Raw genomic sequence first — 17,746 nt, 5'->3', positions numbered from 1 at the left:
AGGCGGCCTGCCTCCAGCGGTGTGCGATGGGGTAGTGAGATTGTTTATCAACACAAGAAGAAGAATCTTTTTTCCTCTCGTCGCAGACTCTTTGTTTAACTCTGATCTCATGAGGTGAAAAGGGCAGATCAGAGTCAGAACTAATGTCTGCTGATGAATTAGATCTGACACCAGAACTGCTTTTTGGTGCACGAGCTGGAGCTCTGGGTTGAACAGAAATGAAAAATATGCAGGATCCACTTTGCCCATGTAAACGAGGAGTCTTCCTCACACATGAACGTTAGTCATGGAGTTTTACAGGGTTTGTGCTGAGACCTGTACTTCTAATGCTTCCCTTATTCAATATTATTATAAATCACTGCATACATTTTCATTTCTATGCAGATGATACACAGCTATGTTTATTAATGAGACCTGATAACATAAATGAATTAGTTAACCTACAGGGAAGGTTGAGATGTTTGGACATGTGCAGAGGAGGGATAGTGGATATACTCGACAAAGGATGTTGAAGATGGAGCTGCCAGGCAGGAGGAGAAGAGGAAGCCAACAGATAAGATTCATGGATGCAGTGAAGGAGGAGAGGAGGATGCTGGGATAGCGTGAGATGGAGGGAGATGATCTGCTGTAACGGCCCCTAAGGGGAGTAACCAAAAGAAGAAGAAGACGACAGGCGTGTGTTAAAGGCACAAAGGCCTGGAATAACCCTAACAATCTCAGTAATGTGGTGTCCTACCAGATATTTAGACTGGACGACATTACTGTGGCCTCCAGTACTACTGTGGAGAACCTTGGAGTTATTTTTGACCAGGTGCACATTAAGCCAACACAGAACTGCTTTCTTTCATTTGTCAAACTCCTGTTTCCACACAAATACCAGCTTTTAGCTCCGCCCCCTGGCTTTTCATCCAATCAGTGTGTCCTGCTTACCAAACAACCTATTTGACCCTAAATTGAGCAAAGCGTTAATTCAAACAGGCCTCACCCTCAGCCGTAGACCTGCCAGATCCACTGATCTCACAGCCAGTCCACATTAGCTGATGGTTCGGTTGGTGTATTTCTATGCTTCCTATTGGGAAATTTCATATAGAGCGCGCTGTTTCGGCTGCTGTAACCTGCACACAGTTACTGCATATCTATAAGCCACTTTGCAACCCACCACCAGCGCAGCGCCTCATTTCCATGCAGTGTCTGACAAATCTTCCTACAGGAACTTTTAGCTGCTCTGATTCTCCTTGAGCTGTGAATCTGGCCGTCTTTAGGGCCTTGTGGACTGGTGATGATGGGCGTGCTCCCTTGTTTTTGATGAGGGTTTCCCCGCGTCTGGCACCAGCATCAGATTCCTGGGCAATCCTACCATGGAAACACCCTTGAGCCAGGCTTCCACAACACTGCTCCCCCCTCCACCTCCCTCCATCCTTCCACCTCTTCATCCAAGCTGCTTCTTTGCCACCAGCTCTCAGTTCATTAACTCTATGAGCTGCAGGCTCCCTGTGGATCAAACTGGTTCTTCTTTACAGCTGCTCTCTGTATAAACAGATAGATAAATAGAAACAGTGGACTAGCAGAGACATCATCACTCTCTGGGGTGAAATGGCGTCACTGATATAATAAGATACTGAATAATAAGGCTGAGGGCTAAAGGAACAAATCTGCATATTCAAAAATATACAACTGATCTCTGCTTTCAAATCCTTGTGTAGGACTCGTACGCTCTGGAAAAGTTATAGACTTTTATTGTTCTTTGACTCGTGCCAAAGCAGAGCTCTGAGAAACCATTTAACAATCAAACTCATAAATCCAGAGTGGTGGATTTTGCTGCCATAAAGGGCTTCGGCATTTATTTTTACCGATGGACAATTTTCCTGCAAATCTTCCATAAAGCGCTCTCACAAAATAACTTTCACAAAGCTGCGGTAACAGAACATGCGGACGCTGACAGATGCAAATATTCCTCAGAGTTGTGTATTTGCGTGCATCCTGTACTTACAAGTGTGTGTTTGTGGATGTTTCTGTCAGAGTTTCCCCTGCAATTACAGGCAGGATGAGTGACCCTGCCTTGAGATGCCAACTTGCTAAGAAAAAAAGAAAAATCCATTTGTTTTGGTTTCTGTTTTAGTGTCCGATGGCCTAAATGATGTTTCCACTGGTGTTAACTAATGAGGTTCTGGGGAAACTTCTGGTGTGTGTGTTAAACAGAACGAGAGGAAGAGCTGGCGACCTTGTGTTTTTTAGGCATGTGCAGTTTCATATTCATGTTTTCGAGCGTGTTTTTGTTGCTACCCATGACTCATGCTCATAAAGGAAATCCCTGTTTCCCATAGAGAGCCACGAACTCCGTCACCTGCTCTTCAGTGCACAATCTGAAAGCAGTAACTGAATGGCAGCGTTGCCCTATCATGCCCACGTGTCCTGCCCGTCTACAGCCTCAGCAAAAACGGCCGAGATAGCATCAGTTCAGCCGTCACTCATGACTGCAGCCAGTCACTCATAAGAGATTGCTGCATGGCCTTGGTGCTGCCTTGGTGCTGCACGCATCAGCCTGTAATCTAAACCTAATTCAGTCTCATCATGCTTTCATTTGCCAAGGCCTGCCCTAAAGATGCTTCCCCTGATAAGTCACAGCCTCTCCAGAAGGGGAATCAGGTCCTGCTGTCCTTAGTTACCTCTTCATGCTGATTAGTACTGGGAGATGTTATTTATTGTCTGCAACAGTGTGAACTGTACTTTGTTTACTTCAAAAATACACAAGTACAAGTAAAAGTGGAATGTTTTTCTGTTTCTGGTACATAGTATATAGTGTTACAGTGGTGGATGTTGTGTTAAAGAGTGTACATGCAAGCAGGCCCTGTGAACCAAAAACTTCAGGCTCAGGTAGTTTTTTTTTCTATTCTTGGCTCTGGATGATGTCAGAGTGTATATTCCTAATATGGTCTTGTCTGAAGCCCCGCCCACCTGTGCTCAAAACTTCTTTGTGTGAGGGGATGCTGATCAGAAGATCGACCACTCTCAAAGAAGAAAGTTTTCCTTAAGGGAGATGATCTGAGGATCTGCACCAGAGCCCAGCTAAAGATGACCAAGGATTAATTATTGTTAACTGTGAATCAGGCAAAGCAACTCTAATGAGCATCACAAGTCTGATTTAACCACTTAACTGGCGGCTAAAAAAAACAAAAAACGCCTGAAAAAGCATACCCAAATTAAATCAGCTGCTGTTCCTGAACTCTTTGGAGTACACACAAAAGTTTAGTGTCTTTGCGAAGCAGACAACCTATATTTTTCATTTATGTAGTCAAAAGCACTGTAACTGTAATGAGTTTGTAGCTATTAAGTTTGGAACACAGAAAAAGTAGACAATTTTTGCCTCGCCTAGATTTTTCCTGATTGTTATCATGTAACTACACACTGAATATAGAAGGTAACGACTGGAAAATACATTGGAGCTGTAGAATGAAGTCTTTTTGTCGTGCATTTCGAATTTCATCAAGATAGCACAAAAGCCTATTGTTTTGTAAAGGTTTTTGTGCATTGATGCCCTGGCGTGCTCTCTCATGTGCCATTTGGATAGTCCAAGTGCCGCATCTAAGCCCCCTTTGACATGCAAATTTTAAAGGGCTGTAACTCCTCAATGCTTCAACATACAGTCATCAATGAGGGCTCTAATCAAAGATACTGTCCTGAGGAATCCTGTACTACACACAAAATTACTGAATAAATCATAAATAAAGCCATACTAATCCAATAAAATATGAATGACACTATTGTACATTGTAAAAAAAAAAATAGTCACAAAACAAATCACCATTTCTGTAAATGCTATTTTATTTTTCAGAGTAATGTAAAAAAAAAAACACAGCACAGCAAACTGCAACTATTTACAATTATTCTGCTCTACCCCCACCCCCCCTCACATGGAATTTTCAATGTGCCACTGGTTATAGCAGTCTCTGTTTGGGACAAAGCACAATGGCTTGTCACATGTGGTGCACTGGCCCTTCTGGCCTGTGCTGTAACAGGCATTAGATCCTCTTCATCAGATGAAGAAGCCTCTTCCACCATCTTCTCTTTGGCTGGCTGCCACTCATGATCAGAGGTTCCCCTAATTTGTAAAAGAAGGAAAATGTCAGGCCTTCATGCACCAAAAACCCAGTCATTTTTCAGTGATTCCCTTACACACACAAATAAATACATTGTATATCAAAAAAGTTACAGTAAATGCAGACAGTGCATACACACATAAAATAAAAACCACACAATCCTCCCAGTAGTCCTTGTCTGATACAAAATGTACAACCTCCTCCCATACAATAACCCCCACCCCCAACTTGTAAAACTTTAGACACTTACTGGTCATCTCCATCGGAAAACAAATCTTCTTCTGATGTTGGATCATCAGTTGAACCCAAAAAGTCTGATGCTGAAACGTCGCTCTCTCTCCGTGTGAGCAATTCCACAACCTCCTGAGCGCTGAACTTGGTCTTGCCGGCGGCCCGCTGTGCCATTTCGCAAAACTCCAAAACAACGATGCGATCACGACGAATCTCAAATGAAGCTCTGAGACGTTGTCCACCTCACCTTGCCCTTTTATCGGGTGATGCTGACGTAATAGAGAAGCCCGCGAAACCCCCAATCGATACTTACAGTACACCTTTCCCTACCCCCAAACACCTGGCACATTTCAATACGTAAATCACACCACTATACAGCGCCCACGCAAACACACAATATAAGTGGCGCCACAGCGGCGCACGGTTATATTTTCTGTGTAATGGTGCATGCCAAGCTCAGCATTACATACATATTTACATCAGAACGGCATATAATACGAGGACGAGCTGAGAATAAAAACTTACCTTCTGCCTTCTGAGTAACAGGTGTTCATTTGCAGCGATAAAACTGGTCAAATCAGCGACGACATTCTCTAATACAAAATAATCCACTCTCGTGAGTCATTTAGTCACTTCGTTGAATAAATGTAGTCTGTTTTTGATGCATTCTGACAATCCATTGCCGAGAGAAAACATTGTAAATACTGTTTATGCACGTCAGCGCATAGACTCCTACTTCCTGTTTGGTTTACGCATGGAGGACGCAGCAAATACGCACTGAATACGCAGGGAGTTTATGCCTTCATGTGAAAACACACCCCATAGTGCCATATACCCACGTGTCGGGAATTTTATTTGCTATCCATCTGTGGTTTTAGATTTCAGGTTAGAGTTGACCAATAAGAACGATTGGAGAACATTTGGGGGCATGTCCTTAAATGTCACATGACGCTCTCTGGATATTATTGGCTCTGGAAAATCCATTTCATAACATGATTGGCTAAATGAGGTGTCAATCGAATCTGAGGGTCTAGTCTGTCATATAAAAGCATCGTGAGGGCGAACGGCAGCGTTACTGTGACGCTATGAGGCTTCAAAGTCGGAAATCGCTACAGAGGGCCCGGGGGCGGGCCCTTGCCAGTTAACAGGTTAAGGTCACAAAATTTGATAAATTCATGGCTATAAGTTATAAGAAGTTTCATAACTATCAGCTAGGAACTCTTGAACCTTCGTGTTTCATCCCAGCCAGTCATGGGAGATGCACCGTCCCTGAAAATTTAAGAAACCCTTTAAATTTATTTCCTATCAGGGTAACTCTGCTCTCTCTCTTCTCTTCCTTTGGTACCGCCCTTCTTTTCAGGTGACTCTGCTCAGCAATTAGGCCTGCTGAGAGTGCAGAGAGCCTTTGTCCTTTTACTGTGTGGGCTCCTAAAATGTGGAGAGGAACATGTTAAGTAGCTTGACTCGCCCCATTCTGACTGTCTCCTAAGTTTTGCTGTAGTGTGTTTTTTTTTTTTCTTTCTTTGGGTTTAATTAATACTTTTTTTTAATTGCTTTGCCACCTGTTTCCTTTTCTCCTAGACATTTCTACCGATGCTCCTCCACCTCCTCCACATATAACTAACATGATAAACAAAGCTTTCAGCCCCATTTACCAGTTTACGGCTGCACCTCGTGGCCTTCATTCAGCGACTGGCTTTGACTAAAGGAGCTAAAATAACCTTCCTGTTTTTATGCATCTTCGATATTAGATTTTAGCGAGGCCCGCTGCTGTCACCTGGCCAGTGGCGGTTTCTGATATGGGCGACATGGGCAGCCGCCCAGGGCGGCATTTCATCTAGGGCGGCATGACCGCCCCCCTCCCCCCAACGCATTGCGATCGCCGCAGCAACGCCTACCGCACTGCTCCACTTGTGGGATAATGGGCGCCCTCTGCTTGCTGTGTATTGCATGTAGCTTTCTGCCATGGTCAGACAGGTTGTAACAGAAGAAAAAGGGCAGGCGGGGGATTCTCTCTCTGTCTCGCTGTCACTGCTTCACTCGATCGTCACACACACAGCGCTGCCCCGCCCCCTTCTCCTCTCAGCCTGGGGTGCGAGTCGAGTGAAGCAGTGATGGCGTGAGAGTGAGACTGTCAGCCGGGTTCATTCATTCATGCCTGTACAGTTTGGGCCTGGTTACAGCCAACAGTAACCGCTGAATTATAAATAAAGGCGACTTTTGCTGGCAGTCTCTCGCCAAACCTTTCATCCTCACGGACACTGCCATATCAAGATTAACGCGAAGTGTATGTCCTAATATTGAAAAGTTTTGCGAGATCTCGCAAAAGTAACTCAGGATCTCGCAAAACTTTTGCGAGATATGCAAACTGACTCTTTTTTTTTTTTTTCCTCCCATGTTCCACAGAATGAATCTGTGCGTCTAATAAAATTAGATGCACACAACTGATAGAACACAAAGCCAATTTCATTTATAATACTGTAAATATGGTCATTAAATCACAGTATTTGTGTGAACCCGAATCCTGATAAAAAAAATAACACAAATACAAATCTAGACAGTTTGGACAAATGTTGGTGGATGGCGCAGTGTTGCCAGATTGGGCAGCTTGTGAACACATTGGGGTGGAATATTATATAGATATTTCTATATAATTATAAAATTATATAGATATATAATTTTACAATAAAAACTTCCTAAAAACCTACCAAATATGGTGAAAAGCAGCCAAAATTTTAACAAGTTACCCAAAGCTTGTATATTTAAATATATATCACACCTGGTGCTATTAACATGAGTTTCAGTGGAGGTTTTGTTGTGTTGGGCTGGCAACTGTCAGTCAGATCTGACAACCCTGGGGATGGGCGGTGGTGGTGGCGAATTGTGGCAGATGGAAAGGAAAAGGTCAAAGCCATCAGGTGCACAGTTTAGGAAAAAGAGAAAAGAAGAAGAGGAGAAACAAGCAAAGATAAAGGTAAGCAGAAGCTGTGTAATATTTCAGTTTCTTCCATGTTTTTTCAAATAAAATTTAAAAGAAGGCCCTGTGACAGGCTGGCGACCTGTTCAGGGTGTACCCTGCCTCTCGCCCTATGACAGCTGGGATAGGCTCCAGCCCCCCCCGCGACCCTGACCAGGATAAGCGGAAGCGAATGGATGGATGGATGGAAATTTAAAAGAAATTCTGAGTGTGCCTGTGATGGTGGGGGGACCTTCTGTTAAAGCCTGTCTGTCAGACCATGGCAGAAAGCTACATACACCACACAGCAGTCGCTCATTACCCCCCCAAGTGTAGTAGTGCGGCGATCGCTATTGTGTGTGTGTGTGTGTGTGTGTGGGGGGGGGGGGGGGGGGGGGGCGCCGGCGGGGATGCTCGCCCAGGGCGCCAAACAGGGCTAGGACCGCCACTGCACCTGGCTGCTGACATTTTCCTCCAAATTTGATGATAACTGGATAGTTCAGAAAGCGTCCATTTGGAACAATAACAAGGCTGCTGTTTCACAACTGTGCAGCTATTGGAAAATAATGCACACTGTTGATTACTTTCACCGGGTCCCTCTTTTATTTCCTCCAGTATTTTTAATCGAGTGTGGTTCTGCACAGTGTTTCCCTACAGTGATTGATAATAGCAAGAGATCCTGGAGGAAATCCTTTCAGAGGAAAAAGCCCAAATGAAAAGAGCACTTTCACATCTGGCCTGGTGTTCTGGAGAGCCGACCGGTCGGCTGCAATCAGCATCGTAGTGAATAACAATTTCCCTGATCCATCAAACTATGGCTGTGTTTTTGTTGAACCGTCTTCCTCACCCGTCCCTCCTCCTGCAGGCCAACGAGTTGGAGCACCAAACAGGTAGAAAAGCCGAGCTTTCCCTGTCTAATGGGAACACCCAAACAATTTAGTCTAATTGTTCTTGGTCAGAGCAGCAAGTAAGACGATCTGAAAATTGAACTTGACCGCGCTGCATTGCTGCGAGATGGCTTCTAAAATTACTGGTAGAAAACTACAGATAACCGTCCTTCTTTAAGCTGATGAGCTGTGAGCGAAATGACTGTAGCGTCGGGGCGAGTGAGTTTGTTTTAACTCAGCTAGCATTTCCTATCTGTGAGCAGTGGTTTGGTTTGGAGGGAGGGTTGCTTTCCTTCAGTGGTGCTCATGGTCAGCGCTCATCAGTTTCATTACACTGACAGAACAATGGCCGCCCAGTGGTTTGGCTGCCTTTGACACTTCTGGGAACAATGGCTGTTTTCATAAACAAATCAATTACAGTCACATGGACAGATGGGATTATGTTTTCATAAATTACAGTGTGAGTCGTGGATTTCTTTATGAAATGGGTGACGCTGTGCAGTGGCAGGCGCCGCTGTAGCTTTAAGTGGTGCTTTTGAGGAGCACATTTCAGTATCTGCTGCCATTTATCAGCTTTGAGCTCGCCTCCAAATTCCAAGTGTTTTCAGTGCAGCAGGGAAGAAGTCTCCGTCTTCAGTGAGAGGACAAGGGAACTCTTTCAGTGTGCCACATGGGCCCGGGTAGAGCATGTGTTTATATTTACTATACGCTATGAGGGCTTGGGCACATGCCACCCCGCTGTTTCACTCTGGGCACCAAAGTTTCACTCCACCCAGCCCCAATTAAGACGCACAAGGAGCTGTTTGATTCTCTTTTTAAACACAACATGACAAATAACTGTATTGTATATTGTTTGATCCCCCTCGGCTGCCATGACTCTGTGCAGCACACCGCCGCTGTGTCATTGACTGCTCTGTGTTATGTCTGCTCTGAGAAAGTAATGATTTGTGTGGACCATTCTTAACGAAATGTGAATTGTGCGACTTATGAGAGGCTGGGACGGCGCCAAGGCCGGTGGAGCTTGGGCGTTGTGAGAGCTGGAGAGGGGTTCTGGGTTTATATGGTCGAGGTGGTTTTAGGCTGAGTTGTTTAGCTTAGATAATATTGGGTATTATCCAGCACAGTGGGCCAGGGGGTTAGAAACCAAAGCGTACTCGCTGAGATTTGGTGGGAGGGGAGCTGGAGAGAAACTGCTGCTCAAGTTTTTCATTGGATCAGTGCAGGCGTTGCGCAGATGTTGCCCTATAACTGGAACATTCTGTGGTTATCAATTACATTCTGTGGTTATCAATTATCCGGTACAGCCTTTTCAAACAAAGGCATCCCACGCATTCAACTTTTCAAAGCTCCTTTTTTTTTTTTTTTTTGGGCTCTCAAGAACTTTCCTGGCAGTAGGTAGCTGGGCACTGAGAGCAAATTGCTCAATTCAAATTTTCTATCTTGGTGCTGATGTGAAAAATGATGTGCGTGAGTCAGAGAGAGCGAGGCAGATGCAGACGTGGAGAAAGAGGCAGAGATGTTGAAGGAGATCTTAAAAAAAACAAGTTTACTTCCTGTGGATTTACTGCAAAGGCTTCCCTTCTGGAGAGCTTCCTACAGTGAAGAGACGGAGTGAGACTGAGGAAAGACAGACAAGCTCAGATTAGTCATATTAACTATTTTTAAAGTTAGTCAGCTCTGCTTACGTACAGATATCCTCACTGAGAACTTCCTGCATGACAAGCTGTTTTCCTTCTCTGTTTATAGGGAGGTTTTCTTGCCATATTGTTTATAAATCTTACATTTGATTCATAATACCACACGCTAATCTCTGTGTGTGTGTGTGTGTGTGTGTGTGTGTGTGTGTGTGTGTGTGTGTGTGTGTGTGTGTGTGTGTGTGTGTGTGTGTGTGTGTGTGTGTGTACCTTGCATCTGCACCAGATTATCTTGGAGTTTGCAGAATGCCTTTGATTTAGCTGTGTTTATATTCATTATCTTTTTGTTCTTGAGCATTAAAGTGGATCTTTTATGAGTTACCTTCACTTCTCTCATACATGCACCTTTCACAGTGGCGAATGCTCATATTAAACATATCCAATAATTAAGTCACTGTATGTATGAGTAATCCCTCTGAGCCATAAACTGCACTAAAAGCTTTGTTTCTGACAGTTTTTCTTACTTTTGGATCTTTATGATGTCAGTGAGAGTCGGTATCCTAAATATGGTCATCTCAGTGAGCACAGAAGTCCCACCCATTATTGTTTGTGAGGGGCAGCCAATCAGAAGAAACTTGCCATAAAGGGAGGTGAGCTAAAGTGTAAAGAGGATGAACTGAGGTGAGGCCCAGCTACAGATAAATGATGACTATTTTGAACTGTGAATGCAACGCATCTCGAGTAAAGTCCAAGAAGAAAAAAAAATGGAGTACAGAAATGAGCATAATGAGCATCAGCTTTAAGGCTGAAAAATGTAGGTAATGATAAATTTATTGTTATAAGCTGCCATTTTTTTTCTCAGAAGTTTCAGAGCGTTCCCGTCAGTAAGTCGTAAATCTCATGAAGGAGGCTGTTGTAAACTCCCCTCCTCTCTTCCTCCCCTACCTTCATGTTTCATCCTGACCGGCCACGAGGATCAGTCTGCATGTGGTTTTCCTCTTTTTATAGGAATAATTGGATTGTTGGGTTTCGCTCTCTGATAGTGAAATCTTTATCATGCTCTGTAAATTCCCTAAGATCAGTATGTGGCACTATGCAGAGAAAACTGACTTGGAATTAAATTTAAATCTTTTTTTACCAATGACAAAGGCATGCATATAATGGCAAAGTTTGATGATAAGCTGCAAACCTGCTGATAGATCTGCAGTCTGTAGTCTGGTTTGCATCTCATCATAAATGTTCTCTCCATCGCTTTGAAATCAAACACTTAATATCTCTGTAACGACTGTAGCACAAACATTAAGCATTATGTGGCTAATGGCAGTAAAGAACAGGTCAGACATTTGATATTTAGTAGAAATAATAAGCACTCTTTTAAATGTCTAGCATAGCAGGCGTATGGAGAAAAGTTTAGACCATAACTGGGTCCAAGTTCCACATTCGAATTCACGGCAGGTGCGCTGAAAATTTTACAACAATCAGTATACCCAGAGCCCTCATTTTAAAAACAATATTGGAGACAAGCTTCTGATTGTTTGAACGTCTGAAAATATGTCTCCAGAAATGAGAGCTGAGCTCCTCTCAGGTTTCCCTCAAGTTATTACTGAAGCGACAGCCTGCTCTGTCTCAACCTTTTCTTTTAGTTTTTCTTGGGTGAGAGTTGGCCCTGTGTGTTGTATGAAGGAGTGCTGTGGAAACATTAGGTTAAAAAAAAAACAACTTTTATTTAGCATTTAGAGGTAACGTTGAAATGAAAGATTAAAATCAGCTTAGGGGAATCTGTAGCGCTTTCATAGCTTTAAGTGATGCGACTGTTATCACGCCTTCCTGGAGTCCAGTGCCGGGCGCGTGGAGAGACTAAAAGGAAAATGAAAGTGAGAGAGAGTCTGCGGCTCTCCGGCGTCGTCTTTGTCAGCGCCGAGCTGCGCCTCCTCCGCCTGCGCCACCTCACAGCTCCCGTCTACCACACACACAAAGCTTCCCGTCCGTCGCCACCGAGCAGTCGGCTCAATCCAAACGCTCCTCTTGTCAAACTGCAGGATTCATGCTGAGCGCGCAGGGGTCAATTTTCTTCATGACTTTTGGCCACATCTGACTTTTTTTCCCACCCTTTAAAGTGCAGTTTTTAATTTCACAGGCTTTTTATGTCATTTTAGAGCCTTGTTAATGAGTCAGGGGTCTAAAAAAAATCAGTGGTTTCCCTCTGTGTCTAATAAATTGGTTGAAAATATAGTTTTACTCACACCTCATTGGGCACAATGACAAATCAAACTCGGCTTTTTGAGCTGGCCTGCATTTCCAGCAGCTCACATGATGCCTCATTTTATTGCTTGATGGGAAAACCTTTTTATTGTGGCAACTAAAAAGAAGAAAAAACAGCGTTTAACAATCATTATGTGGGGATGGCACAAAGATTCCTATGAGAACAGAAGAAATGAGAGGTTTGAAAGTCGAGGCGAGTTGTCGGTTTCCAGTCACTTCGCGTTAATGAGCCAACCAGCTGCCCGAGCGTGTTGGGATTCCACACGGCGATGAAGTCAAGCTTTCTCTCATCCACCAAAGATGTCGCTCATCTCTTTGGTATTCAGGATTGCATCAGATTTCTGTGTGTGTGCGTTTGCTGTGTCTCAGTCTGTCCCCGGTCTGCTAGACTGAGAATATGAGCTCATATGACGTTTGTGATATCCTCCGCTCTGTGGCTGCTTTATGCATCACTGATGTAACCGATAATAATAACAACACTCACTGCATTTCTTCACTTCTGCCGGGAGCCAAGTAGGTGGGTTATTTCATCACTAAGTATTTGTCTTCTTCCTGTCCTTTCTTTCAGATGGTCACCACATCTGGGAGACTGAGGCCAAAGTCGAGAGAGACGTCTCAAAGCCTGTAAGTGACACGTGTGACGCAGTTATGGTGACAAAGCTGCTCTCGTTTCAGGATTAAAGCGCCGTGTGAAGAGCAGCTGTTCCCCATCAGTTATCTGAACTCAGTGCCAAAATGTTTAGTCGTCGCATTTGAAAAACAAACTGTCTGTCTTAAGTGAGCCGAGAGCCACTTGATCTCCATTCATTCTGTTGAAGAAGAGCTCACAGCTAACAGCAGTGGATTAATCTGCAGTAAATTTATGCTAGAATTTGTTGTGAGCTTTGTAACGTGGAGTCCTGTCCTGCTGGAGGCAGCTATCCGAGGTATGGGTATTTGGGTACTAAGGAGCCCAAAGAAAATATCCCCCATCACTTCATTGCACCACCAGCAGCAGCTTGAACCACTGATCTATGCTTTCATTGTTGCTGATACCCCACCCTCCAAATGTTGCAGCAGAAATGGAGAGCCCGTGTGAACTGTACCCTCAGTTTCCTGTTCTTAACAGACAGGAGTGGCACCCGGTGTAGTCTTCTGCTGCTGGAGCCAGTCAGCTGTGTTCAGAGACGCTCTTCTGCGTAGCTTGGTTGTGACGAGTGTTTATTTGAGTTACTTTCACCTTCCTGTCAGCTGGAAGCAGTCTGGCCATTCGCCTCTGACCTCTGACCTTCAAACCAAACACATTAGACAGGAAATCGCTGCAGGCAGGAAAACAGCCGACTCTTGCATCCAACATTTTAACTGTAATATGACTTGATTTTCTCAGCCCAGGACAGAAGCCCTCTGGAGGGGAGCCTCCATGTTGTGTTTGAAATGTGTGGAAAAGGTGTTCAAGAGTTCAGCCTTCCACCTGTGGGAGTCGGAGCCCGGCGGTGTGTCCTGTCTTGGCCTCAGACAGCTGAGAGACAGAGAGGCAGAGATGTGGTGGGAGTCTGGGAGATAGACGAGGGGATTAGAGCGTGTATAAATGTGAAGCTCTGCACCTGCTCCCAGTGTCTTCCCTCTGCAAAACACAGACACACACTCTCACAGTGACTGCTGGGGCACATCTGTCTGCTTGAATAGACAAAGGGCCTCCCTCCCTCCTTCCCTCCCCACTCAGCCCAGTCTGCTGGATTGGTCCCATTTCAAACAATGACGCTGCTTTGGCCGACTTTAATCTCAGACTGGACCACAAACTCAGAGCACGTCACCTGAACAGGCTGACCTGCCCCCCAGTGAGAGCAGATGAGGGATCATTACGTTTTCATTTTAAGAATTGCTTATAATTACATACAGATTGCTCATATAAACTTAGATAGATGGTCTTGACGTGCTCACTTAGGAGTCCAAAAATGCTCCTCTGTGCTCAGTTTTGGCACATTTTGTTCCTCCCCCTGTTTGCATGATAGGAACTACTTTTTATTATCTTAAACCTCTCAAACCTAATTTCTTAGATTTTTGTTTGTTTGTTTGTTTATAGACAAATTGCATTTTTATGATGTAACATAAAATATGCAAGCATAAAACAGAAATAACTGAAGTAAATCCTGCAAATACTGCTGCCTAATCTGGACGCCGCATACACAGTCCACACGGGGAACCGTTTCCTGAGGGCAGATGGATTTCAGGGAGTAGGAAGAGTAGAAAAGCCTCATCTGGCTCCACTTAGCTTTACAGTTGTAGTGATTTAATATAACGTGTGTCAGCTCTCACCTGTACATGTCGGGGCCGGCCGTCCTCCGAAGCACAGTTTTGCAGACAGATGACTTCCTCCCCGACTACCGAGCAGTGCCTCCACCACGCTCAGTCATATATATTCCCACACACATGCACAGAAACACACACGTGGGGCTCATGTGTCCATGGGCTGAACCCAGGAGTGTGGTCACCTCTGGCCTTCGCTCTCAGCAGGAAGCTCTGCTGGGGAAATAAACTATCTGGACACTCCCAGATTCAGCTTATTCGCATCGACTGAGTTATTCGTTGTGCAAACAACCAGGGTCCCTTCTAACCTTGCTTCATGGTCTCTTTGTGGTTTTCAGATGACAACCAGATTTTTACATTGTATTCACCGCCCCTTAAACTTAAGCTGTGGGTTTAAACGATAGGACCGCAGCTTGAGTTGCTTTTTACTGAACCTCACTGCCTACACCGTCTCCACCAGGAAGACAGAAATGTAGAAAGAATTAAAGGGGGTTTAATCAATTAATAACTAAGTTAAATATCAAATATTATAAATAAGAGGAATGTGGCTTCCAGGTTTGTAAATTAAGCCAATGCTGAAATCCCTTAAAGCTGCATTTTTCTAATGACCAGCAGGGGGCGACTCCAAGGGTTGCTTGTGCTTGACAAATTGCTACAGATGAGCATGCAGTGTCCTCAGTTTCTTTGTCACAACTACTCATTCAGGAGTTTTGGCACCTTTGATCAATTAAGTACCTTAATTATACAAAACTGTATGCTAATTAAATGGATATGCCAACAGATAATGCATTTTTATTGAGTTTACTTTATTGTCTGTGGTAGACAGAACTGACAGAACGTTTTTCCGTGTTGCAGAATTCACTTCTTGTTGAAATCCCCCCCTACCAGAACCAAAGACTCTCCACTCCCGTCCACGTCAACTTCTACATCTGCAACGGCAAGAGGAAAAGAAGCCAGTATCAGCGCTTCACCTACGTCCCTGCCACCGGTAAATCTGTCTTCCTCCTTACAAGTTTTGTCACCGTTTTCTTTAATAAGAGGCTGAACTGTGGTGAACTCTATTTAAGTGGACCTGTTGTGCGTTTCCCTGATTTTTCTGACATACATATGCTGTTACGGTGCTGGATGCTCATATTAAAAATGGCTAAAGTTTAAGTAATCTGTCTTTTTCTGTCCTTCACTCTGAATTACATTAGTGAGGGAGGATATCCCTAATATGGGCATCTTCATGAGCACAGAAACCCACCCACCTGCTGTCCCTGTTTAGAGGGGCAGCCAATCAGAAGAAAGTCATTTAAAGCAGTGATTCTCAAACGTTTCTGGCCCTACACCACTCAAGCTAACAATCAGCCCTTTGAGAGACTGGCAGCCTGTCCCGGGTGTACCCTCGCCTCCCGCCCTGTGGCAGCTGGGATGGGCTCCATCCATCTGCAACCCTGAATTGGATAAGCAGAAGAAAATAGATGGACAGTTAAAAAAGGTCCAAGCTGTAGAGACGGGCAGCACCGCAGCATCAGAAAACACTTTCATGTAGTCCAGGTCTCACCTGTGAGGTCCACACCACAGTTTAATAACTACCCACCTTAAAAGAAGGGAAAGGGAACAGAAGGGCTGCACCAATCAGAATTATTTTGAAGAGTCCAAGAATGGAGATTAGCATCACATCACAACTTGTTTTTCAGCAACTTATGATGTGATGAAACTGCCAAAAAAAAAAAAACTTTTTCAGCTCCCACTTGCTACAATGTGAATAAAGTAGGAACTGTCTTTAGATATTATGTTAAGCTGGGAGTCAGCAGGATTTAATGCTGTAGCTCACGTGTTGGTAATGACCAGCCAACAGCTGCTTTCATTGTCATTTGACATTTTGTCGACCCAAAAACAGTCCAGTCAGCTTCAGAGCGTTTTGGTCACAAAGTGAAAAATATCTCTCCATTAAGCTCCAGCCTCTTGGTTAATTTTTTGTTTTTCACTTTTTTTTTTTGCTGTAGCTCACCAACACGTGAGCTACAGCATTAAATCCTGCCGGCCCTTCACTACTCTCCGTCTCCTCTCTTGCCTTTGACATCCCAGACTAATTAGAAACATTTTAGCCGGGATTTTACTTCTGAAGACGAGAACAAACAGTTTGTATTCCCCCCTTGTCTGGTGGTTAGCAAGGGAGGAACAAAGCAACGCTATTATTCCTCCATTGTAAAAAAGAAATCTATAAAATCTGTTCTTTTCCATACCTGTTGCTGCATGAATGCTGCAGCGACTGGACGCACGAGGGTGGGGAGAGGGGCATGGGAAAAACATGTTATTTGAATAGGGAACCTTTTGCCAAGCTAAATATAAACATTGACCCACCAACTGAAAAGTAAAAACCGCTGCTAATTGCACTCCAGGCTTGGAGTGAAAATCCAGTGGGTGGTTCAAAGCTGCGATTCAGCTGAACCGGCCCAGCCCTGTGCGTGGGCGGCGGAGTGCCCCACTGTGAAAGTGGAGCATTGTCCTCGGGATGCAGAGTGTAAGGGAGTGGACAGACCGCGGGACAGCGAGCGTGGTCGGTGTCTCCCAGAAGGTGAAAGCTTTTAAGGCATCGAGCCAGCGGGCCGAACAATGTAATGTGCCAGTCTCGAAGAAAGGGAGAAAATCATTGAGAAAGTTTAAACAAATGGACAGACTGAGTGAAAACACAGCTGGAAAAAATGATCAAGCCCTCAGTTCCTCAATGAGACGTCTGCACAGAACGCAGTCATTTGCAAATCATTTCAGCCTCACGGTTAATTGAAAATAATACAGAGACAACCTTTCAAATATGCTTTATTGTTTGCTAAAAAAGTACTCGTTCATTTTGAATTTGATAGCAGCAATTTGTTTAAAAAAGGAGGAAGGGCCAAGTTTACCGGTGTGTTTCATCATCGCCTCTTTTTTTACAGCGTTCAGGAAACCGAGGGAGCGGCTGCTGTAGGTCTGAAAGCAAAGGTTTCCCATTCTTACTTAATGTGGGAGTTTTTTTGTTTCATGAAGTGACTGGACTGCAGGCAGGCCAGTTTGTGCCATCTTAATGCACACAGCCCACCACTGTAAATGATTTAGCATTAATGCAGCCTTCACAGATGCACAAGCCGGACCCCTGTACCGTCACTGATGCTTAAAGGGTGTCCATCTGGAGCTCAGGTCCAGAGAAGGCAGCAGCATTTCTCAATCATTTTTACATCTGTTCTTCGTGTCTGACCTGAAGATTGTGGCCATTCAGTATTTGGATTTGTTTTCAGCCTCCTCTACAGACTGAAATCTGCAGGTTTCTGCAGATTCTCTATATTATTTAATGATATTATGAACCTCAGATGATGAAATCCCATTTTTTTTCTCCCATTTTTTTGTAATTTTAGGCTGAGAAACTTTATT

The 17,746-nt window shown here is 44.2% G+C and overlaps 1 protein-coding gene across 1 annotated transcript in view; it reads left to right on the top strand.

The window, feature by feature from the left end:
- nfatc1 (nuclear factor of activated T cells 1) overlaps positions 1–17,746 on the top strand; it is a 47,222-nt gene that overhangs the window by 12,724 nt on the left and 16,752 nt on the right. Inside the window, exons 7-8 of the mRNA XM_030741429.1 lie at positions 12,636–12,691; positions 15,209–15,341. Coding sequence (XP_030597289.1) covers positions 12,636–12,691; positions 15,209–15,341 — 189 coding nt within the window. The remainder of the gene's footprint in view (positions 1–12,635; positions 12,692–15,208; positions 15,342–17,746) is intronic.

Source organism: Archocentrus centrarchus, chromosome 11 (genome assembly GCF_007364275.1).
Source record: "Archocentrus centrarchus isolate MPI-CPG fArcCen1 chromosome 11, fArcCen1, whole genome shotgun sequence".
NCBI classification, from domain to species: Eukaryota; Metazoa; Chordata; class Actinopteri; order Cichliformes; family Cichlidae; genus Archocentrus; species Archocentrus centrarchus.
The sequence above is the reverse complement of the archived record's forward strand: the minus strand, read 5'-3'. Positions and strand labels throughout refer to the sequence as shown.